General features: G+C 38.9%; 1 protein-coding gene across 12 annotated transcripts in view; it reads left to right on the forward strand.

Annotated features, from left to right (window-relative positions):
- The window catches only part of TRIP12 (thyroid hormone receptor interactor 12), a gene marked incomplete at its 5' end in the record, with an annotated part of 106,235 nt that overhangs the window by 12,641 nt on the left and 69,644 nt on the right, over window positions 1-23,950 (forward strand). For 6 of the 12 annotated variants that reach the window (XM_079710447.1, XM_079710452.1, XM_079710454.1 and 3 more), the window contains 3 exons: window positions 2,460-2,585; window positions 3,665-4,467; window positions 23,488-23,593. The exons of 1 other annotated variant lie outside the window; for it this stretch is intronic. In XM_079710447.1, the coding sequence (XP_079566573.1) occupies window positions 2,460-2,585; window positions 3,665-4,467; window positions 23,488-23,593 (1,035 nt within the window). The remainder of the gene's footprint in view (window positions 1-2,459; window positions 2,586-3,664; window positions 4,468-23,487; window positions 23,594-23,950) is intronic. 5 more of the 12 variants (XM_079710456.1, XM_079710457.1, XM_079710448.1 and 2 more) reach the window with 2 other exon arrangements.

Raw genomic sequence — 23,950 nt, forward strand, 5'->3', positions numbered from 1 at the left:
GCATTATTATTTTATGGAGATTTCCTTACAGTATCTGAGCATTAATAATTTATAAATGGGCATGATAAAATAGAGTCCCACTTTGGGAGGGCCCATAGTTACTTATGGTAACCATGTGGTTGCTTACTCCTCTTGTGGTAAGTTGGGTTGGAAAACCCATGGGTCAAATCCAGCCTACTGCCTGCTTTTGTAAATAAAAATTTGGTTGGAACATAGCCGTGCCCATTTGTTTATGTGTTGTTTATACCTGCTTTTGTGACACATAGTACCGCCCACAAAGCTGGAAGTATTTTACTACCCTCTACAGAAAATGTATCAATATTAAGATCATGCTAAACAATAGTCAGAAGGACATAAATGGTCAGTGTTTCATAATATTTAAAAAAATTTTTTGACAAGGCCTCAGAATATCACACTTAAAAATAATTTTAGGAAAGGTAGAATCAGATAAGTATGGGATTTAAGCCAGTTTTGTGAGCCTCACCTTCTCAGATGACTGGATACTGTTTTCTTTCTGTTCTTTTTCCTCCCCTCCCCTCCCCCTTTCATACATATTGAGACTTTACCTGCTAAATTCTTTAGTTCCTTGAAAGTGTTAGTAAGGACATGAAAAATGCAGGAGTGGGTTTGGGTGGCTACAAAGTTAGATGTATTTTAAAACCAGAGGACAATTTATTTGGGTCGAGCAGAGGAGGAGTGCTGCCTCTGCAGTGGGATCAGCATTAGGTTAGTGTTGGTCAATTTCTGTCGACAAAGAGGCTTAGGAATATGTTATGGTGGTTTTCTTTGTTTTCCTGTTTTTGTTTTTGTTTTTTTTTAAGGGTTGACATTTAACTACTTAACTACTTGAACGTTATCACAAAGTTGTCTAGCTTTGAATGGATAAAGTTTTCTTTTAATATGACTTTTAAATTTTAAAGGAATACAGCAAGGAATATTTTAAATTTTATTATGAAATGAAGTAGAAATTGTGATTCAATTAAAAGATTAATCTGTGGCAAACTTTACAAAAATAAGCATGTAGAGAACCTGAATGATGTAATTTGTAAATATTATTCCGTGGATATTAAATTGTATACCTGAAAACAACATTTTACCTCCCTTTTTAAAAAATAACTATGAAATGATTTGCAAATTTACTCAATCTTATTCCTTTTTTTTTTAAAAAAGTAGAACTCTCATATCTGTTACTAGAAATGTAACGAAAACAAAAGCAAGTCCTAGAAACTAAATCTCTCAAACAAGAAACTCATGGGATAAAGCAAAATTTCAGTCTGCCAGTGTAAGAATATCTAGGAAAAATAAAAACTAAATCACAGTATATAAAACTCTTATAAGGTTAAGCTTGGATACACCCAGAGAAAATATAACATATACCGTGGGGGGAAAAATCATTACTAAAGCAAAGACTACGACACACAAAAGACTGTAGGTTACTATAGTTTTTTAGTAGTTGATCTAGTTAAATCTTTAGAAAGTACTATTCTTTTATGGATTAAAACCTTAAAAATGAAAATGATAGTATGGACCCAAGAAATATTTACTTTCATTAAGAAGCTAATGCCATATCTTCTTTCAAGAATCCAGTGTTGAGTTCTTCTGCAATAATGAAAGAAAACAATAAAGATACTGAGACCTTAGATCATCTTTTTGAAGAGATGGTGGAACACGTATGATATGTTAAGAACTGTACGGCATCCTTATATGTTCAGTTAGAGTTATCGTGTAAGGCGTTCAGTGACTCATTTCTAAATTCCTTTGAGATCATTTTCAGATTGAAGGCCTTTAAAAAAATTTTTTTAAACAAAGTAAACAGCTTTGGTATTAATGAAACTTTATTATTCTTATTAGAATATGCTCTTTTATGTTATTTACATGAAGGATGGATGTTGGCCGTGAATTACTTATATTGCATCTGTTCTGTTAATATCTCACCTCTGGAACACCAACTTTTCTGAGTATATATTCGTGCATGCTTCCTTTGCTTGTGTAAATCTCATGTGACCTTTGCCAGAGGTTAAACATCTAACAACTGAAAACAGTTTCTTCATGTCCCTCAAACTTGCTCTTAAAACAATGCTGGCATAAGGATTTGATTTATTATAAATATAACCCAACCATGTATCAACGGTGCAATTGTTTTGAATGTGTTTGGAATATTTTGTGGTAAATTCTTTACCTTTTTATCTAGGACTTGGTTTTTTGGTGTACTTCAGCTGGTTATAAAAAAAATCTTAACTCTTGGGTATTGAGGGGGTTGGTTCTAAAAGGTAATTTCTTTGGCCAGATTATTTGATAGAATAATAATTTAATTATAGAAATATTTGGGAAAAGGGTAGAGTCAATAATGAAGAATTGGGAAGCTTTTTTTTTTTCTTAATGAAAAAAGATTTCACTTTCAGTGTTGTATTTGCATCTCATTTTCCTGATAGATTTCTGTTTTGGTTTTCTGCTGACAGGTCACATTTAGGGCAGGCAAAACATAAGGGATATAGCCCTCCTGAGAGTAGAAAATCTAATTCTAAGGCACCCAAAGTGCAGTCTAATACTACTTCTGAACTGTCAAGGGGACACCTTTCTAAAAGGTAAATCTTCACATTGCTTATACATTTTTCAAGGCAGAATTATTTGCATTTGAATCATTGCATAATATTAAAACGTACCAGGTTACGCCAAAATGTTACGATACATGTTTTCATTATTATCCGGGTATAACTTTTAGGATTAATAGTGAATCACCTCTGCAGTGATGTCAGTGCAACATACCCCAGATAGGGCTTTATTCTCCTTGATTAGAGAGCTGCGAGTTTCTCCTTTTGCCTAACAAACCATTATAGGCATCTGAAATGCCATTTTAAATCCAGTTTTTCTTAGTTTTTTTTATTGTCAGAGCCACAGATCAGTATGTCTTAAGATCTAATTGATAGGAGTCTTTGGAACGGAATGTGACTGTAAATATTTGATACTACAATATAAAACCTTCTAACCTTCATTTTGAAAGTGTATATGTTAATGCTTATTTATTTTAAGCTTTGACAAATAAGTTGTGTTTGTAAATAGAGTATCGGTATTCTAGTTTCAACTGGTTCTGAACTATTAAGTAAGCATTCTTTTTCTTGTAATCCTAATTCCTGTTTTATGATTAGGGGAGTTAGTGTCAGTAATCTTTGAGCTAAAGAATTAGCCTGATCTTCTAATATTTTACCATCCAAAGTGTCGCCCTCGCCCCACCCCCTTTTTTTTCCCTCAATTTTTTTTTTTTTTTTTTTTTTTTTTTTTTTTTTTTTTTGTGGTATGCGGGCCTCTCACTGTTGTGGCCTCTCCCGTTGCGGAGCACAGGCTCCGGATGCGCAGGCTCAGCAGCCATGGCTCACGGGCCCAGCCACTCCGCGGCATATGGGATCCTCCCAGACCGGGGCACGAACCCGTATCCCCTGCATCGGCAGGCGGACTCTCAACCACTGCGCCACCAGGGAGGCCCCTTCCCTCAATTTTGAACCGTTTGCGAGCCTATGTTTATTTAGTTACTGGACTTACCAGGAAAACTTTTGCACTTAAAAAAAAATCTTATTTCCACAGATTTGAGAAGTTAATAAATAAGTATTATACGACAGGTTTAACGATGGCAGGCTGATATTAACTCTTGTCTTATCTAACCTCTTAGAAGCTGCAGTTCATCATCTGCTGTCATAGTCCCACAACCAGAGGATCCAGACAGAGCCAATACTTCAGAAAGGCAGAAAACGGGGCAGGTGCCTAAGAAAGACAGTTCTCGAGGAGTGAAACGCAGTGCTAGTCCAGACTACAACAGGACCAATTCTCCTAACTCTGCAAAAAAACCCAAAGCACTTCAGCATACTGAATCTCCCTCAGAAACAAGTAAGCCACACAGTAAGTCAAAGAAGAGACATTTAGACCAGGAGCAACAACTGAAATCTGCACAGTCTCCATCAACAAGCAAGGCTCATACCAGGAAGAGTGGGGCCACTACTAGTTCACGGAGTCAGAAAAGAAAGAGGACAGAGAGTTCTTGTATAAAGAGTGGTTCTGTGTCGGAAGCAACTGGTGCCGAAGAGAGATCTGCAAAACCTACCAAGCTGGCTTCAAAATCAGCCGCCTCAGCCAAAGCTGGGTGTAGCACCATCACCGATTCTTCTTCTGCTGCCTCTACTTCCTCCTCGTCTTCTGCTGTAGCCTCGGCCTCCTCTACTGTTCCACCAGGTGCCAGGGTGAAACAAGGAAAAGACCAGAACAAGGCCAGACGTTCCCGTTCAGCATCCAGTCCCAGTCCAAGAAGAAGTAGCAGGGAAAAGGAACAGAGTAAAACTGGTGGCTCTTCAAAATTTGATTGGGCTGCTCGTTTCAGCCCTAAAGTTAGCCTTCCTAAAACAAAACTGTCTCTTCCAGGGTCTTCTAAGTCAGAGACATCAAAACCTGGACCTTCTGGATTACAGGCCAAATTAGCAAGTAAGTTTACTCGAAAGATCTTTTTTTAATTTTAAATTAAAGAAAATTTCTCTGGGTTTGTCAAGAGGGATCAGGTTTCAAGGTAGTCAGTCTGAGGCAGTTTTAGATTTATTACTGTACCTGTATCTGTACACAAAGTGTATAATAATTGATACACCACATTTAGTTTTATGGAGATGGATAAGGAATGCTCCCGCCTTATTACTAAATTGTCATGTTTTAGTATCTTTATCTTTGCAGCATTTGCTACTTTCTTTCTTTTTTTTTTTTTTTTTTTTTTTTTGCGGTACACGGGCCTCTCACTGTTGCGGCCTCTCCCGTTGCAGAGCACAGGCTCCGGACGCGCAGGCTCATCAGCCATGGCTCACGGGGCCAGCCGCTCCGCGGTATGTGGGATCTTCCTGGACCGGGGCACGAACCCGCGTCCCCTGCATCGGCAGGCGGACTCTCAACCACCGCGCCACCAGGGAAGCCCGCTACTTATTTTCTAACGTCAGAGTAGGACAGCAAGTTGGTTTTTCTCCTATAACCAGAAACAAAAGTGTTCTAGTTGTGAGTTGGTCATGACCACAGTTGGAGATCAAATGCTCTTTTAATAAATTTATTTATTTGTTTATTTTGGGCTGCTTTGGGTCTCTTCATTGCTGCGCGCGGGCTTTCTCTAGTTGCAGCGAGTGGGGGCTACTCTTCGTTGTGGTGCGCAGGTTTCTCATTGCAGTGGCTTCTCTTGTTACGGAGCACAAGCTCTAGGCGTGCGGGCTTCAGTAGTTGTAGCACGTGGTCTCAGTAGTTGTGGTTCGCTGGCTCTAGAACGCAGGCTCAGTAATTGTGGCCCACGGGCTTAGTTGCTCCGTGGCACGTGGGATCTTCCCAGACCAGGGCTCAAACCCGTGTCCCCTGCATTGGCAGGCGGATTCTTAACCACTTTGCCACCAGGAATTCTAACACTGTGTGTGAGACCACTGTTCCACACATTCTTGATGTGTGGAAACCCTGAGCTAAGTTATTAGAATAAATGTACCCTAGTATTAATTAAACTTTATTCACATGTAATATTTTATGGCCTTTAAGGAGCTTAGACTAAAGATGAATACCTCTTACGTTCATTGTGCTGGGCTCTGGGTCCTAGGTAAAAGGGAAAGAAATTGCCTTGAAGTGTATAGCGGAGCAGGAAGAACTAATGTTTGAGAATAATACATTCAAGCAAAGAAACACGCAATAGATAAGAGAAAGGCATCCTGAGGCACTTTTCTCTTTTTTCCAAAAAAGACTTCTTCAGGAAGCCAAATGTTAACTTCATTAGAACTGATTAGAAATCGTGGTGACCCTCTTCAATTACATGATTACTGTAATGATGAAGTGCTTTTATTTTTTTCTACTTTGAGAAATCTAAACGATGCAAATACAGAGAACAAAACAGCACTTCCTATGGTTTTCAAAGCATTTAATTTTTGTAATATTTAACTGAGAAGCTTGTTTTTGACCATCTTTTCTCCTTTTGAGCCCTCAAAGAAAATTTCAGGTCCACATTTTGATAGGGCTAGAATGTTTTTTGGTCATTGGAAGATTTTATATAGTGTCTACTAGTATTCTTGTGAAAGTTTAATATTGAACCAGCCTAACCTAGTGTTGAATCAGAGCTGTTAGCTCTGTTTTGTTTAATTCTACAATCTATAAACTATTTTCAGTTGATTCAATATTAGCAACATTTTGACAAGAATACTAGTAGACATTATTGTAAAATTTTATGTTTAACCTGTATCATAGGGTTATTGTGAGGGTAACATCTCTTTCTCTTAAATTACAAAATTTGTTCTGTTTGTTACTTTAAATATGCAGTATCTGTATAAAATCTTTTGAATTTGAATATAAATATCGGATGAAGATTAAGATTGGTATCCTGAAGTCAAAAGGAAATAAAAGGTTGGGTAAAAAGGGACAGCTGTTTGTCCATTGGTCCAGACAAGGTTTTTTTGACAATTGGAATTATTTATCTCTGCTTTTATACCTCTTCCTCTGTCTACTTTTAAGTGAAGTAGAAGCATGTGTGCATCTGTATTTGCGTGCTTGTGTGTCTCCATTGTGTGTAGCAGCTGTGTGATCTCCACAGTCAGTGGCCCAGGTTGAGTTTACAGCACGGGCCGTGGGATTCACTCTAACCCCTCGAGGCTACCTCATTTGAAGAGCTCATCTCTTTCAATTCTTATTTCTAGGAGGGTCCTGGCACAGGTGAGAGCAGATTGCTCTTTTTTTTTTTTAATTTATGTGTCTTTTTTTTTTTTTTTTTTTTTTTTTTTTTGCGGTATGTGGGCCTCTCACTGTTGCGGCCTCTCCCGTTGCGGAGCACAGGCTCCGGACGCACAGGCCCAGCGGCCATGGCTCACGGGCCCAGCCGCTCCGCGGCATGTGGAATCTTCCCAGACCGGGGCACGAACCCGTTTCCCCTGCATCGGCAGGCGGACTCTCAACCACTGCGCCACCAGGGAAGCCCCTTATGTGTCTTATTTACTTATTTTTGGCTGCATTGGGTCTTTGTTCCTGTGCACGGGCTTTCTCTAGTTGCGGTGAGTGGGAGCTACTCTTTGTTGTGGTGTGCGGGCTTCTCATCGCGGTGGTCTCTCTTATTGTGGAGCACGGGCTCTAGGCACGCGGGCTTCAGTAGTTGTGGCATGCGGGCTCTAGAGCGCAGGCTCAGTAGTTGTGGCACACGGGCTTAGTTGCTCCGCAGCATGTGGGATCTTCCCGGACCAGGGCTTGAACCTGTGTCCCCTGCTTTGGCAGGCAGACTGTTAACCACTGTGCCACCAGGGAAGCCCTGAGCAGATTGTTCTTGAGTGTTCTCGAGTGTCCTTAACTCTTCTCAGAGACCAGCTTTTTTTTTGTACATGTCAGTTAGTGCAATCTTTAAAAGAAAACCTGACCCTACCAGTGGCTGATCAGTGGGGTTTTCTTCGTTGTGAGGTTGCTCTCAAACAGGAAGCCCCGAGGGTTTTGATGCTGCCATAATAAAACCAGTCCAGATACGCTGTCATACTCACTCTGCACATGGTCACAAACTGACTTAGTTTAAAACTCACTTCGTAGTTGCTTTTCTTCCTTTCACAAAATCTGTGTGTTCTGTGGTCACTAATATCACTTTACCATTTTCATTGCCACTACCCTAGTTCTAAGCTCTAATTATAGCCTAAGCTGTTGAAACAAGAGAAGGGAACCAGCATTTGTTTCACATCTAAAAGTGCCAGGTATTTTACATATGCAGTCACATTTACTTTTCCAAAAAATTGGTGCTTGATGATAGTTATTAAGGAAATTTATTCCAAGGAGGTGAAATAACTTGCCAGAGTAACATATCTCATAAGTGACAGAGTTAGGATTTGAAGATGGGGTGGGTATGTGTGACTTTGAAGCCTTTGTTTTCTTTGCTATGTCACTTATTTTTCATCCATGTTAGTTGTTTGTGTTTTACTGTTGCAGTCTATTTGGGTCATTAAGAGATGTTAAGACCCCAGAGGAGATCAACTTTTATTTGATCCTTCTTTACTGGTATTGATTCATCTTGAGGGGTGAATACTGTGTGAACCCAGGGGTTCATATTATACCATTAACTGTGTGTTTGCTTCTTTACAAATAAGTGAAAAACATTTCAAAACAAAATAATAGCAAATACTTAAAGTGCTTACAAGTGCCTGACAACTTGTAAATAGTTGACATGGATCATCTCATTTACTCCTCATCAGCCCTGTGTGGCAGGTACTGTTATTCGCTTCTTACAGGTAAAGAAACTCAGGGTCAGTGAGGTCAGGTTACCTGTCCAAGGTCACAGAACTAAGAGGTGATAGCGCCAAGAGTCAAACCCAGGCCCTGTGATTCTAGAAATTAGTTGTGATAATAGGGTGCAGAGGATTGAGTAGATTGGGTGAGCTAAATCCAGGCAGGCTTCCTGGAGTCACACAGGGCAGGGTGAATTTTAGGTATGCTTGAATAGGTCACTTTAGGAAAGAGTTTATGTAAGAAGGAGTACTGCAAGAGGATTGGCAGTACTTGGTAATTTTATTTAAGAATACAGAGGCAAAATGAAGTATCTTAGAGGAATCCCTGGGCTTCAAGTAGTGGTATTTTGGGGAGAGAGAGCTCTTAATATAGAGCTAAAAATCCTAGATTGGAATCCTAGTTCTGCCATTTTATCTGCTAGTGAATACGAGAAAGTTGGCAACCTTTCCATTGTAAAATGGGCACAGTAGCTATTTGAGGAATGAATAAATATGTGAGGAGCCCTAGCATCGTGCTAATAGTACATAGGATGCATCTCTAAATTTAGGGTGCACAACTGAAATTGAGTATCTTAAGACAAAGCATTCAGGAGCATCGTTTTGAAAATGAAGGATTGATATAAATCCTAGCTATTGATCAGTTTAAGGTATAGCTGTCTTTAGATTTGGAAGAGCCTGATTTAAAGTTCTGTTGTCTTCTGATAGTTTTGTGGGGTTGGGCAAATCATTGAACTACAGTTATGATAGCAGCCTAATCCCTGATCTTTGCAGAATGATAATATTCATTCTTGTGAAGCATAAATGAAAGAATGTATGTGAAAACAACTTTGTAAAATTAAAATACCATATAAACATAAAATGTGAATTGAGAACTGTTGTGATAGATTTGAAGAGCTTTTGTATGCATTAGGAATTAGTTTGATTTTTTTTTTAATTTAACATTAATCCGGGGGCAGAATTAGATTCAGCGGTTACAATCCATTCAATGGATTAGCAACTCTGGGTAAAAAAAATATGTCAGTTAACTAAAAAATGGAGTGGACATTTTGTGAGATAGAAAGCATTCCAAATTGAGTAGGTTGTTTTCTTCAACTTTTAGGACTCAGTGAACCTGTTAATTAGAAGGTGATATGTTTCCTCAGGTATAGGCTCATTCTAAGATACGATTGGTCAGTAAAACTTCCTGGTAAAGGAAATTTTTTTCAAATTGTAGGAATAACAGTACTTACATGATGCTTTGTGAAAACCCATTTCCCCATGGTCAGATATCCCTCAAGGAGATTCAGGATATGCTTTAGTATATTGAAAGCTGTGAGAATTCTTACGGTCACTTCTGTTTAACCCATTATTTTATAAATCTGTTTGACCACCTGTTACCTTGGGAGACAGCAGTGGTCCATGGAACACACTTTGGGAAATGATACATTTAATCGGGTCACTGAAGCAGGAAGACCTTTCCTGGTGTGCTGATTTGGCATCTGTTGAAAAAGTTTCTGGTGAGGAACTAGGGCTGGCAGGAGAACTAGAGAAACAGCTGCTTTGTGATGGGCTACCTGAAGCCTGTGGCTTGCCAACTGCAGCTGGTCAAGAGAGCTGTGGGACAAAGGTCACCTTGTGTCCATTGGTAGAAGTTTATAAATTTTTTGCTGCATTGGGTCTTCATTGCTGTGCGCGGGCTTTCTCTAGTTGCAGTGAGCAGGGGCTACTCTTCATTGCAGTGCATGGGCTTCTCATTGTGGTGGCTTCTCTCGTTGCAGAGCAGGGGCTCTAGGTGCGCTGGCTTCAGTAGTTGTGGCACTTGGGCTCAGTAGTTGTGGCTCGCGGACTCTAGAGCGCAGGCTCAGTAGTTGTGGCACACGGGCTTAGTTGCTCCGCGGCATGTGGGATCTTCCCGTACCAGGGCTCAAACCCATGTCCCCCTGCATTGGCAGGCGGATTCTTAACCACTGCGCCACCAGGGAAGCCCAACTGGGTTTTGAGAATACCCCAGAAAGGATAGTGTTATGTGACAATTTTTAATCTGCATTAGGAAATTATTCTTGCTTTGCGTTGTTTAACCTTAGCAAACAGTCTTAACAAATTTATGTAGCATAAATGTAAAACCAGTGGGGCAGGGTAATGATACAAATGATTTTTAAAAATATTCAGTGATATTTTGATGTAATATTTTAAAATATTCTTATAATGTTCTGCTAATCTATCTATCTTTAGGCTAATTTTGAAGTAATTTGACTATTTCAAAGTATGTACTGTTTTAATGGTAGAAGGTGATGGATGGCATAGACATGTAAGAAACAGTTTGTGATCAGAATCTGCGATTAATTATGGAATGTATTTATAGAAAAATTTAAAGGTGTTGTATTTCCAGTTCGATATGTCTATTTGTAGGTCCAGTTCCCTTTCCATTATTTAAAGTAGACATCATGTGCACATTATTAATAACATAGTCAGCAGTAGTTACCAGCTTATTTTCAGCTTGAGTTTCATACTCTTCTGTGACTTGCATGCAGCCTGTAGCCATTATTAGAACTAGAAAAGAACCAGACAGATGCCGAATTCTGGAAAGGTAATTCTGCTAAGAGACATGGTACTTTGTGCCTCTAGCACGGAGAGAGGAAAGAAGAATGAGTCAAGCAGGACAGAATAATTTTAAAGTAAACTCTTGGTTTTACCTAGTTGGGTCTTAGAGGGCCATACCCACTGAGTTTTTACAAATTGAATTATCTTTTAGCCTGGTGATGTATTGGGTGAGGAGCTTAAAGGAAAAAGAATTGAGTGTTAAGAGTTTTCTGTATTATAAAGCAGCTGTTAAAATAATTTAGTACTTAAAACTTTAATAGTACTAATCTGTAACCACATATTACCAATAGTAATTTAACAAAAATGAGTTGCCAGATTTTTTAAAAAGGAATATTAAATGGAAACAAATATTATTGACCTCTTTAAGGCTTTGCTTTGTTTTATGCTGTGAATTTTAAACAACCATGGTATGTATTTTTGTATACCAGGTCAGAGTAAGAATTAATTCAGCCAAATTACATTTTACTAAACTTATATTTCAGTTAAATGAAAATTGCTTTTTCTTATTCATGCTTCTGTATTCTATAATATTTTGATACTTCTGATTATAAAGTGTTATCAAAAATGAAAAATCCAGAAAATGTTAAAACATACAAAGAAGAAAAAATAATTACTTAATCCCATCCCTAAGGGCTGTCTCTGTCTTCCTGTGTGTATCCTGCTAAAAATTTTCCTTCGTGTTAATCAATACTTAATGTGTAGTTTAAAGTCAAGTGATATAAGATTTATTATTAAAAAATAGCAGGCTTCCTGCCACATTGCCTTTCCGCATAGCCAGTCATTTTGGTATTCACTTCCGTATCTATAAATGTGAGACATATGTGTTCATATGTCTATTTGTTGAATTTTTTCACTTTGAGCACTATTGTGTGGCCTATATGGGAGATTTACCACACCTATTCACCCACCAAATGCATACTGTACATGCTTCACATTTTCCCAGTCATGATCGTTGCTCAGTTAACACTGAGTCTGTAGGAACTTTTCTTTTCTTACAATCTTTTTTTTTTTTACTGAGTTTAATAATTATTTTGTTGTTTTCCTTTTCTTTGACTCCATCACTCAACTCCAAACTCGTTATGCATTGTCTAAATCTTTTTGCAAACTGTCTACATAGATTTGTTTCATTTTCCTGAAGAAACGAGGCCTCTGGATGGCTGCCCTTTTATGCCTGGTTACATTGCTTTTAGCTTCAGGTATTTCTTTAGTCTTCTGTTTAGTTTCCTGCTTCTAGATCCTGCATCTTCTTTCTTGATTTACTGTTTTGTTTTGGTGAACATGTCTTCCACTTGCTTTCTAAGAAAAAGTACATATGAGATTTTTTTAAGTTTTTTTGTTTTTTCAGATTTTGAATGTGAAAATCTACAACCTTGATACTTATTTGACAGACTGATTGAAAATACAGTTCTGGGTTGGAAATTATTCTCCATCAGAATTTTGAAGAATTATGTTATTTAGATTTCAGTACTGCAAGCATTCTGATTCCTTATCTGTATATATAACCTGTTTTTCTGGAAAACAGATCTTTGCCTCAGTTATTTAGAAATGTCGTGATATAGGCATAGCTGTTCATTTGTTTCATTCCTTGTTAGGGTGATCTGAAGTACTGGTTTCCCTTGGATCTGGGGCATTCCCCAAGACCAACTTTTAGCCTTAAAACTACGAGAATCCCATGCAGACCAGGACAGTTGGTCACCCGATCTTTGCTTCTTTTCTCTTTCTGGATCACCTATTATTTTGGGTAATTGTCCTTTTGGAAGGTTCTGGTCTTATCTTTTTGTTCTTGCTTTCCTTTTTTGTTCTACTTTCTGATAGATTTCTGCAGCTTCTTCCAACCTTTGTACTGATTTTTTATTTCATGTTCGCTATCTTGTTTTTCTTTTCAAGAGGTTATTTTGTTCTCATTTCCTTTTTTTTTTTTAACAAAGGTTTCCTCCCCCCTTCTCTTTTTCTTTCTTTAATTGAAGTATAGTTGAATTAAAATATTGTGTTAGTTTCAGGTGTACAGCATAGTGATTCCCTTTTTTTGCAGGTTATATTACATTATGGGTTATTACACGGTATTGGATATAATTCCCTGTGCTATGCAGTAAATCCTTGTTGCTTATGTATTTTATATGTAGTAGTCTATATCTGTCAATCTCATTCCCGTAATCTGTAATTTGCCCCCCCGCCACTGTAACCACAAGTTTGTTTTTTTATGTCTGTGAGTCTGTTTCTGTTTTGTATGTACATTCATTTGTGTTATTTTTTAGTTCTACATATAAGTGATAATATTGTATTTGTCTTTCTCTATCTGACTTTTGTCACTAAGCATAATATTCTCTAGGTCCATCCATGTTTCTGCAAATGTCAATAGTTCATTCTTTTTTTATGGCTAAGTAATATTCCAGTGTGTGTGTGTGTCTATTAATTATACACGCACACACACCACATCTTAATCTAGTCATTTATTGCCAGGCACTTGGGTTGCTTCCATGTCTTGGCTATTGTGAATAGTCCTGCCATGAATATTGTTTTTAATTATAGATGCATATCCCGCCCCCCCCCCATTAAGAGCGAGTTTTCTTTTCTTGCAGAGTCCTCTTATGTAATTTTTTTGGAGGGGGTGTTTACTCTGGTTTTGACTTTCATACTAGGAACTTTCCTCAAATTCAGGTAATTCCTGGGTGTCTCCTCATACTCGAGTAGGGGAACCAAAAATCTAACTTGCGGGCTTCCCTGGTGGCGCAGTGGTTGAGAGTCCGCCTGCCGATGCAGGGGACACGGGTTCGTGCCCCGGTCCGGGAAGATCCCACGTGCCGCGGAGCAGCTGGGCCTGTGAGCCATGGCCGCTGAGACTGCGCGTCCGGAGCCTGTGCTCCACAACGGGAGAGGCCACAACAGTGAGAGGCCCGCGTACCGCAAAAAAAAAAAAAAAAAAAAAGGGCTTCCCTGGTGGCGCAGTGGTTGGGAGTCCGCCTGCCGATGCAGGGGACACGGGTTCATGCCCTGGCCCAGAAAGATCCCACATGCCGCGGAGCGGCTGGGCCTGTGAGCCATGGCCACTGAGCCTGCACGTCCAGAGCCTGTGCTCCACAACGGGAGAGGCCACAACAGTGAGAGGCCCACATACCGCAAAAAAAAAAAAAAAAAAAAAAAAAAAATCTAACTTGCAAGCTCTGAGCCCATGGATGAGACTTGACTGAGATTCACTATCTAATGAACTAATTGGGCGATGATCATTTTCAGATCTTTTTTCTTTGGCTGGTAAAATTCCACAAGGAAGATTCTTTCAGACTCCTGCCTGGAGGTGAAAGCCTAACTGCCAGAGTCCTGGGGACTAAGTGGGAGGAGAGGCCTAGGAAAGAGGCCATATGTCATCCAGTTTGTCTGTATATATTTGATCTTCCCCCCTCTCTTTTTTGGCATGATGCGCCTGTTTGTAACTGTGCACTTTAATGGAGAATTTCTTTATTTTGTACTTTCTAAGGAATAAAGGTTTTATGTTTACCTGCCCCAGGAGAGGGACATTCACCCAGCTGTACAAGTTGGGGAGGGAATCTGGGGATCTGACTGCTTCATAAATAGCCTATGAGGCAATCCTCAGTTTAAACTCTGAGGTCGTCCCAGAAGTACCTGGTGTCATCAATTCCTAAACCTTTGTGGGATTCTGAGTGTCAGTCTAATTGGTAATTTATCTCGGTTTTCTACCTTCAGCCTTCTGGTCTTCCCAGTGTATTTAGCACTGGAATTCCTGCTTTTTCATCTTCTAAAATTCTGTTGTGTTGTAATGGTTGTCTCTTCCATTCTTCCCATCCTTGTGAATTTATGCCTCAGATTCTTTTAATGCTATTTTAGTGGAGTTTCACTAGAGGACAGAGTGAATGCATGTGGGTCATTCTTTTGTCTTTACACAGAGGCAGACACTTTTCTATGTATATGCACATATTTTTTTCAAAAGTAGGAGCTCACTCTGCATGACAGTAGGTGTTGCTTTTTGAGTGCCTATTATAAGCCAGGCTCCATACTAGACAGTTGACATACATTAAATTTCATGATGATCACAGAATGAGGTAGTATCCATGTTTTAGGTATGAAGAAACCAAAGTGCTTTATCTGCCTAAATGATTTTAACTGACATTTTTCCTTTCAAAAAATAAGCTATAAATCATGTCATTTTTTTTTTATGGCTGTGTTGGGTCTTCATTGCTGTGCGTGGGCTTTCTCTAGTTGCAGGGAGCAGGGGCTACTCTTTGTTGCAGTGCGTGGGTCTCTCATTGCGGTGGCTTCTCATGTTGTGGAGCGCGGGCTCCAGGTGCACGGGCTTCAGTAGTTGTGGCACGCGGGCTCAGTAGGTGTGGCTCACGGGCTCTAGAGTGCAGGCTCAGTAGTTGTGGCGCACGGGCTTAGTTGCTCTGCGGCATGTGGAATCTTCCCAGACCAGGGATCAAACTCGTGTCCCCTGCATTCGCAGGCGGGTTCTTAACCACTGCGCCACCAGGGAAGTCCAATCATGTCTTTTTAATAACTGTATATGGATGTACCTCTTACCCCATTGCCAACTGAGAGTTGCGCCGCGACTGCTGAGCCTGCGCTCTAGAGCCTGCGAGCCACAACTACTGAAGCCTGCACGCCTAAAGCCCGTGCACCGGAATGAAGAGTAGCTCCTGCTCGCTGCAGGTAGAGAAAGCCCGTGCGCAGCAACAAAGACCCAATGCAGCCAAAAATAAATAAATAAATAAAAAATTTAAAAATGCCAATTTGTTCACATCCTCATTAACTAACACTGTGTTCCTCCAGTTTTTATCACCATACTGATGTTTATTCAACCATTCCTTATTATTGGACATTTAGCTCTTTTCCAGTTTCTCATTATTATAGTGGTTAGATGAATATATTTGCACATTTCTAAGTTTTTAATTCATATTGCCAAATCAATGAACAAAATTGCTGTGCGTTCACTAGGAAATAAAAATTTGGCTTAGGGAATTCCATTTGGATTTTAGCTCACTGTCATCTGCACAACGTATCTTTTATTGTTACTGATTTTAAAATAAACATCTGTGATACCTTTTATATGATAGGTTACTCTTCATTTTGTGAATTTATTTTAGAAAAGTAGCCTTTGATAGAGATGTATGTACTTGAACATAGATACACAGCAATATCAAGGTATTCCAGGTTCTCATGATTCTGCAGTGGCTGAAGGAATTGAGTTAGCCACTGAAATTATACCCATCATTGGGCTGCCCTGGTGGCGCAATGGTTGAGAGTCCGCCTGCCGATGCAGGGGACACCGGTTCGTGCCCCAGTCCGGGAAGATCCCACATGCTGCGGAGCTGCTGGCCCTGTGAGCCATGGCCACTGAGCCTGCGCGTCCGGAGCCTGTGCTCCGCAACGGGAGAGGCCACAACAGGGAGAGGCCCGCGTACCGCAAAAAAACAAACAAACAAACATATATATATACATATATACATATATATATGTATATATATATATATACCCATCATTAATTAATTCTCTTTATTGGGTCCAATTTTTCCTGTAGCAAAATGATCCGATTACATGATTCTAAATTGAACTCCTCATATGTGGTATAATAGTCCTGTTATTTGGTGCTTTTTTTTCTTTTATGCAGGAAAAAGGAGTGGTTCTGAAAACCGATTGAAACAGATTTGATATGTAAATGGACCTTTAAAGTAGTTACTCGAAGGCTCTTTTTATTTTTAACATTTTAAAAAAATTAATTAATTTACTTTTTGGCTGCTTTAGGTCTTCGTTGCTGCATGCGGGCTTTCTCTAGTTGCGGCGAGTGGGGGCTGCTCTTCGTTGCAGTGCGTGGGATTCTCACTGCGGTGGCTTCTCTTGTTGCGGAGCACAGGCTCTAGGCGTGCGGGCTTCAGTTGTTGTGGCCCGCGGGCTCAGTAGTTGCAGCCCTCAAGCTTTAGAGCACAGGGTCAGTAGTTGTGGCGCATGGGCTTAGTTGCTCCGCAGCATGTGGGATCTTCCTGGACCAGGGCTCGAACCCATGTCCCCTTCATTGGCAGGCGGATTCTTAACCACTGCGCCGCCAGGGAAATCCGATCTTTTTAATATTAAACAAATAGGGGATTTGTGTTTAAAAGATCAGTATAGTCATCTTTTGATATCTGTAAATGTAAATGAATTGTAGCGACTTTTCTAGATATCTACCCTTGTTTAAGGTACTGGTTTGTGTTTCTTATTCATAACAGTTTGTCTACTCCATTTTAAAACGGAATGTATTTACTCTCTATAGGAATATGCCAAAAACTGTAAGTAAGGAAAAAAAAATCAAGATATGTAATATTCTAGAAAAGTTAGTACTGAAAGTTTTTTTTTTAAATATCGGTTCATTGGTTTGTTTATTTATTTATTTTTAGCTGTGTTGTGTCCCCTTTTCTGTGTGAGGGCTTTCTCCAGTTGCGGCAAGTGGGGGCCACTCTTCATCTTGGTGTGCGGGCCTCTCACTATCGTGGCCTCTCTTGTTGCAGAGCGCAGGCCCAGTAGTGTGGCTCACGGGCCTAGTTGCTCCGCGGCATGTGGGATCTTCCCAGACCAGGGCTTGAACCTGTGTCCCCTGCATCAGCAGGCAGATTCTCAACCACTGCACCACCAGGGAAGCCCTGAAACTTTTTTTATTACTAAGATATTGTTTAGCTTAGGTCTTGTTTGGTTTTTGGTTTTTCTTTTTCTTTTTCCAAACAAAGAGATTTTGTTTTGGAGAGGTTTTTTTTTGGTGGGGGGGTGCGTTGGAGAGGGACTGTTTTTTTCCCCTAAACTTCAGGCAAGTCCTTATACTTTCCTTCCTTTTTCTCCTCAAAGTCCAGGTTAATAAACATTTTCTGTAAAGACCCATATAGTAAATATTTTAGGGTCTACTGACCACATACAGTCTTTGTCACATATTATTATTTTATTACAACTCTAAAAATATAAAAAGCATTCTTAGCTAGTGGGCTGTACAGAAACAGGCTACCAGCAGGATTTAGTCCATACCTACTCTAGACTACAAACTATAATACAGTAATGACATAATCAGAAGATTTGGGATTATATGTGAAGCATATTCAGTTAAAATTAAATGGAAATCAGCTCACATGATTGGTAAAGCCAAGAGATTGTCTAGCTTCAGGCTTGGCTGGATCCAGGAGCTCAAATGAAGATGGTCCTGTCAGTCCCAAGTCTGTGACTTATGACACCCTCATTCCCCCTCTTTCCCCAAAACACTGTCCAATCATTTATATTTCTATACGAAAGTCTCTTACCTCCTCGGGTCATATGCCTGTCCTTAAATGAATTAGTGTGGTAAAGGGGAGGGGATAGTGGTGGAGGAGTTGTAATTGTAGATGATGAAAATACAACAGTTTGAGTCTCACTCATATAGTGGGAGTGTATTGTGGATGACAGTTCCATCAGTACCACATGGAGAAGGGTTAGGAGATAGCTCTGCAGAGAATTTTTTAAAAAGAAAGAAAAAAAAGAGGCAGGTGCTCAGAAAAAGGGCTGCTAGATAATATACAGTAGATGTCTGTTTGATCATCTTTTACTGTCACTTTAAAATGATTATATAAGTTGCAGAATAAAAGTGTTCATTTATTTGAATGGAGTCATTATTCACTGAATAAAGATGTTAGGTCAGTCTCCCCCTCCTCCTCTGCTTGATTTTCAAACAACCTTATGAAATACATTGACATTCATGTTTATTCTTGTACAGCAGAAGGAATCTTTCAGGAAATTGGAAAGTTTAATTATTGCATTGCTAGAATATTTTATTATTGAGAGGAGTGCTATATTTTCACTATAGAACTGTGTAGTAGGTTCGATTATATGTGTATATCATGTCAAAGATTAGCATACCTGTAACAGATCATGTGAGAATTAAAAATAGAATGAAAGCTGATAGTGAATATGTATTGCCCAGTTGTCTATTGCTACTCTTAAAGTAATTTGACACAGTTAAGAGTGAAAACCATACCTTTTCCAAGAGAAATACTCTTGTACTGAGATGTTAATGTAATGAGAAATAGTTTTAATATTTCAAGTTGAAAAGAATATCATAAGTAGAAGGTACCCACGAACATCTTAACTATTTTTACATTAGTAAGGGTCCAGAAAGTAAAATGTCTAAGGCTCTTAATTTGTTGATTCTTTTAAAATGTTGTTATATTTTTAAAAATCCAGGCTTACAGTTGGATATATAAGAGGTTTAATTATTTCACATTTCAAATGTCACACTTTAAAAATGTCACACTTTAAAAAAAGGACTCTTTGTTTTTTTAAGGGTGAAGCCCTGGACTTTGTGTAAATCAGTTTTGCTTAGGAATACTTTTTCAAAGAAAGAAAAAAAAAAGAGTAAGACATACCTATATTGTAGAAGACAAATCAATTAGGAATTTTAAGAGAATACTAACTGCTAGTTTCACCTTTATCCAAAGGAATAAAGATTATAGGAATATATTTGTAGGAACAAGTGCACATATTCTTATACCGATAATACAGTTGATCCTTGAACAATGAGGGGTTAGTCTGCATGTAACTAATAGCTGGCTGTCCTTATCCATGGTTCCTCCACATCCTTGGATTCAGCCAACCACAGACCTTGTAGTACTGTAGTATTTACGGTTTACTGAAAAATATCTGAGTATAAGTGGACCCTGCATTGTTCAAAGGTCAACTGTAATAAGAGCTTTGATACAAGATTTATACCTAACTTTATTACACAAAGGCTTTGTGGAGAAGAATATATTAATTTGATCAGTGATATTCTGGTTGCTTCTCAAAGTAGCATCATAAAAATAAATGATAAGTGCAGTTTTGCTGCATTACAGAGCCTGGGACAGAGAGATGTGTTTGTGGTATGTGTGTTCCCATGCACATGTGTTTTAATTGGTTTTCACTAGGTTGTAGGTTTACACTTTTCCATGTTTCCACCATTTATTAAAATACTCCATATTTGACCAGTAGAATGATAGGAAGCATTTCAGTTCTACAAAAATACTCTATTTTTAGGGGCTTCCCTGGTGGTGCAGTGGTTGAGAGTCCGCCTGCCGATGCAGGGGACATGGGTTCGTGCCCTGGTCTGGGAAGATCCCACATGCCGCGGAGCGGCTGGGCCCGTGAGCCATGGCTGCTGAGCCTGCGTGTCCGGAGCCTGTGCTCCGCAATGGGAGAGGCCACAACAGTGAGAGGTCCGAGTACCGCAAAAAAAAAATACTCTATTTTTATACAGAGAGTTTAAAGTTTTCTAAACGAACCAGTAAAACAAAATTTTAACACCTTGCCACAAGTATATTGAAGATGTAGTACTCTCTGTTCTGCTTTAAAATGAGCTTAGAATTGTGTAGTTGTTTGGGTTATGCACTTTTAAGCAAGTCAGTTAATATTTTTGTGTCTGAAAAATGAAAATTATTACAACTTTATATCTGAAAGTGCTTTTGAAAATCTCCATAGCCGATCTAAAATTGTGAAATAGGGACTTCGCTGGTGGTCCAGTGGTTAAGACTCCGTGCTGTCGATGCAGGGGGCCTGGGTTCGATCCCTGGTCAGGGAACTAGATCCCACGTGCTGCAGCTAAGACCCAGAGCAGCCAAATAAATAAATAAATATTAAAGAATAAATAAATAAAATTGTGAAGATAGTATGTGCTAGCATTGTCAGTTTGCTGAATGGCCAAAAGAAGGTTAAGCTGTCCTGGTTTTCTAGGAAATACTTTATCTACCAAGCTGAAGTTTGTGCTTCAGCTTTCCTTTGTCCCAGAATTTATGACCTTTCTATCTTCTAAACATGTTTTAGACTTTTGGAAGAATTTATGTGGTTCTCCTCTAAGGAAGTTTAGAGAACAAAATGTTGGGGGTTCTCTTACTTTATCAGGCTGGATGGAGTTAGTGTCAATTAGCCTGACAGTCATTTTGCATTATGGTATTGTGATATCAGTTATAAATAGCTTTCTATTCACTCTTGTTTTGGTTTTTCTCTGCCCTACTTCTCTGTAACTTAGTACAGTTCTTTTAAAGTCTAACACCAAGAATGGATAGAGAGATTGTAGCACATCCACACAAAGGAATACCACTTTGCAGTCAAAAGGAATGGACCAATACGTGCAACACCATGAGTTCATCCCCACGACACTGTATGATTCCATTTATATGAAACTCCAAAGTAGACAATAGCAGCAGAAAAGAAGACCAGTGATTGCCAGGGACCTGAAGTGTGTGTAGGGGGGGGAATTAATTGCAAGGGCCATAAAGGAACTTTTTAAAGTGATGGAAATGTTCTATGTCTTGATTGTGATGTTGGTTGTATGTGTGAATAAGTTTGTCAAACTCATTGAACCCCGTGCACTTAAAATGAGTACATTTTATCATATGGAAATTACATTTGAATGAAGTTGTTTAAGAGAGAGTTGAACACCAAAGTCTAAAATAGGGCATGAGTAGTGAAAGTGTCAAAAAGTATACTGTCACCGCAGATTAGCAATAAAGCAGTAGCCCACAATACATTGTTGACTATTATTTTGAATGTCACTAAATAGATGTGAAAATTTGTACTCGTGTCTCTATTACTGTATCATGGTATTTATAGATACTTTAGTATTACATGAACTAAGTAATATTAGTGACAATAATACAGAGGTTTTTAAAGTGCCTTATAAGTGAAAGTACCTTATGTTTTTTGCAGTTTTTTTTTTTTTTTTTTTTTTGTTTTTTTTTTTTTTTTTTTTGCGGTACGCGGGCCTCTCACTGTTGTGGCCTCTCCCGTTGCGGAGCACAGGCTCCGGACACGCAGGCTCAGCGGCCATGGCTCACGGGCCCAGCCGCTCCACGGCATGTGGGATCCTCCCGGACCGGGGCACGAACCCGTGTCCCCTGCATCGGCAGGCGGACTCTCAACCACTGCACCACCAGGGAAGCCCATGTTTTTTGCAGTTTTAATGTAATGTGCACTGATGGCTTTTTCCCTCTTAATTGTACATTTTTTAGTCCAACTTAGTCACATAATTCAGATAGGTAAGTGTAATTTAATATTTCCTGAAATATTAGAAAATTTCTAAATTTTTTAAATATTAAAAAATAGTGATGTTATTAGCTGAATATATTAAGCTAGCTCCATAATCCGTCTACATGCCATGTCCATCTTTCAGGTGTCTGGGGTGTGTATCCAGCTAGGCAAAGATAAAATAGTATATAGGATGTCAGATATAGCTTTGTGATCACATCAAATAATTCTGGTGACAGCTATATAGAAAATCAACCTTAAAATAAAACTGAAATTTAAGAAACGCTTAGGCCAGTCTTCTTTTGTCACTTTAAGTTTCACTCTTTGATCCTTTTATGCTGGTTTGAAGAGTCCAGATAATCTTTCACAGAAGTTATTTGGGGTGAGAGGTGGGGGGAGAAGGGCCCAAAAGGTCTGGTTTAGATTTCTAAATGGTAATGCCTGTCTGAACATAGATTTTTGTCCTTATAATTTCTGCTTTGTGTTTAAAGAGTTTTTAATAGCTTGCTTTTCACCTAGCAGCTTTCATCATGTATAGTTTAAGTGCAAGTTGGATGAACTGAAGTTTTTAAATGAAGAGTCTAAAAGATCAAGAAGATGTCTAGAATCCTTTTTACCACCTCTTTCCCAGAACCTTTAGTGGTGTTTTTAACAAAATCAAGAGTAAGGAATTTCTTATCTTTACACTTTTTAAAGCAGTGAAGTGGAAAAAAATTAAAATTTGAGAAGAAACAAATGATCTGGAGAACTGTTATTATACAGTTGGTCTCTGAGAAAGTTAACATCTATTTAAGATGATGCCAAAAGTTCCAGTGGAAGTATGCTCTGTTGACTTTGGAGACCTCTCAATGCTGGGGGTCTTTGTTTAGATAGAGCTCACCACCCAGTATGTTGTCATGTCATGTACGGTGTAGAGTAACAGTGTTGTTTTGGGGGGGGCAGTAGACGATGCTCTGATGGCTTCCCCATTGTTCATAAAATAGCAATAAATTTTTCTCAGTTGCTGTACCTTTTCAGAATCTGTTATCCCTATAAAGGTATTAGTTAGATTCCAGAATAACATGTAAAGTGTGCTTGATTGACTTTCTCCCCCTAATTATACAGTATTCTGTAAATTGGACATTCGAATAACCTTCAGTTCAAATGTATATTTCTTGCCAATGAGTTGGTGAAAGAAAACATTTTGTTCTCTCATGGCCTTATTGATGAGCCTCATATAAACTAGGTGAAATAGGACAGTGCAAAGAGAATGCAGTAAAGTGCTAAATAAAATACAGTAAAGTCCTGAAATACATAGTATATACAAAAAAAAAAATCTCTTGGCTTTAGTTAGTAGAGAAGAGTAGTGGAAGAGTAGAGTTGTGATAGGAACTTTTCAAGAGGATGGTTTGAGAGGAGAGGGACTGTCATTCATGGTGTTGGATAGCTTGTGTCAAGGTTAGGCCAGAGTGAGAAGATTTCTCCTGAACAGGGATGCCAAGCACCACATGAACTTCCCCAGTATGAGCAGGCGCAGTAAAAGCAAACTATGGAAGTAAACCTGGAGACCGCTAGAGAGGCCATGGAAGAGTCCATGGACTTTTGACTGGATGATGATCTGAAGAATTATGTCATTTTAAATTTAAGGTAACTGCTCTTTTAAAAATTTTACTTTTACATTTCACACGTATAGGTTTAAGAAAATCTACTAAGAAGCGCAGCGAATCCCCACCTGCTGAGCTCCCCAGTTTGAGGCGGAGCACACGCCAAAAGACCACGGGCTCCTGTGCTAGTGCCAGGTAATAATCTGGACTTTGCCAGTTTATGATTAGTTCGTTGTCTGTGTTCAGCTTTTAGCAAAATCCTTAATTTTATAAGTTTTAAAAAATTATTAAAATTTTCTCTTGAATGTTGAGCAAAGAAATTTATTCTAATATAGCTAGTATTGTTGTATATTTTTGTGAATTCTTCCCCGATATTTATTTACCTTTTTTTTGCTAAGTTTTAATCATGCCTTTTTTGGACAACACCTTTGTCTTCTACCTTTTCCTCTGCTGTTACATCATTTGCACAGAGTTATTGCCAATAGTTGGACGTCTGGTTGTTTTCAGAGTTCTAGTCTGCCAAAGAAATCTCTAATGAGCATCTTTATGCAG

Source organism: Hyperoodon ampullatus, assembly GCF_949752795.1.
Source record: "Hyperoodon ampullatus genome assembly, chromosome: 8".
In the NCBI taxonomy this organism is placed as follows: domain Eukaryota; kingdom Metazoa; phylum Chordata; class Mammalia; order Artiodactyla; family Ziphiidae; genus Hyperoodon; species Hyperoodon ampullatus.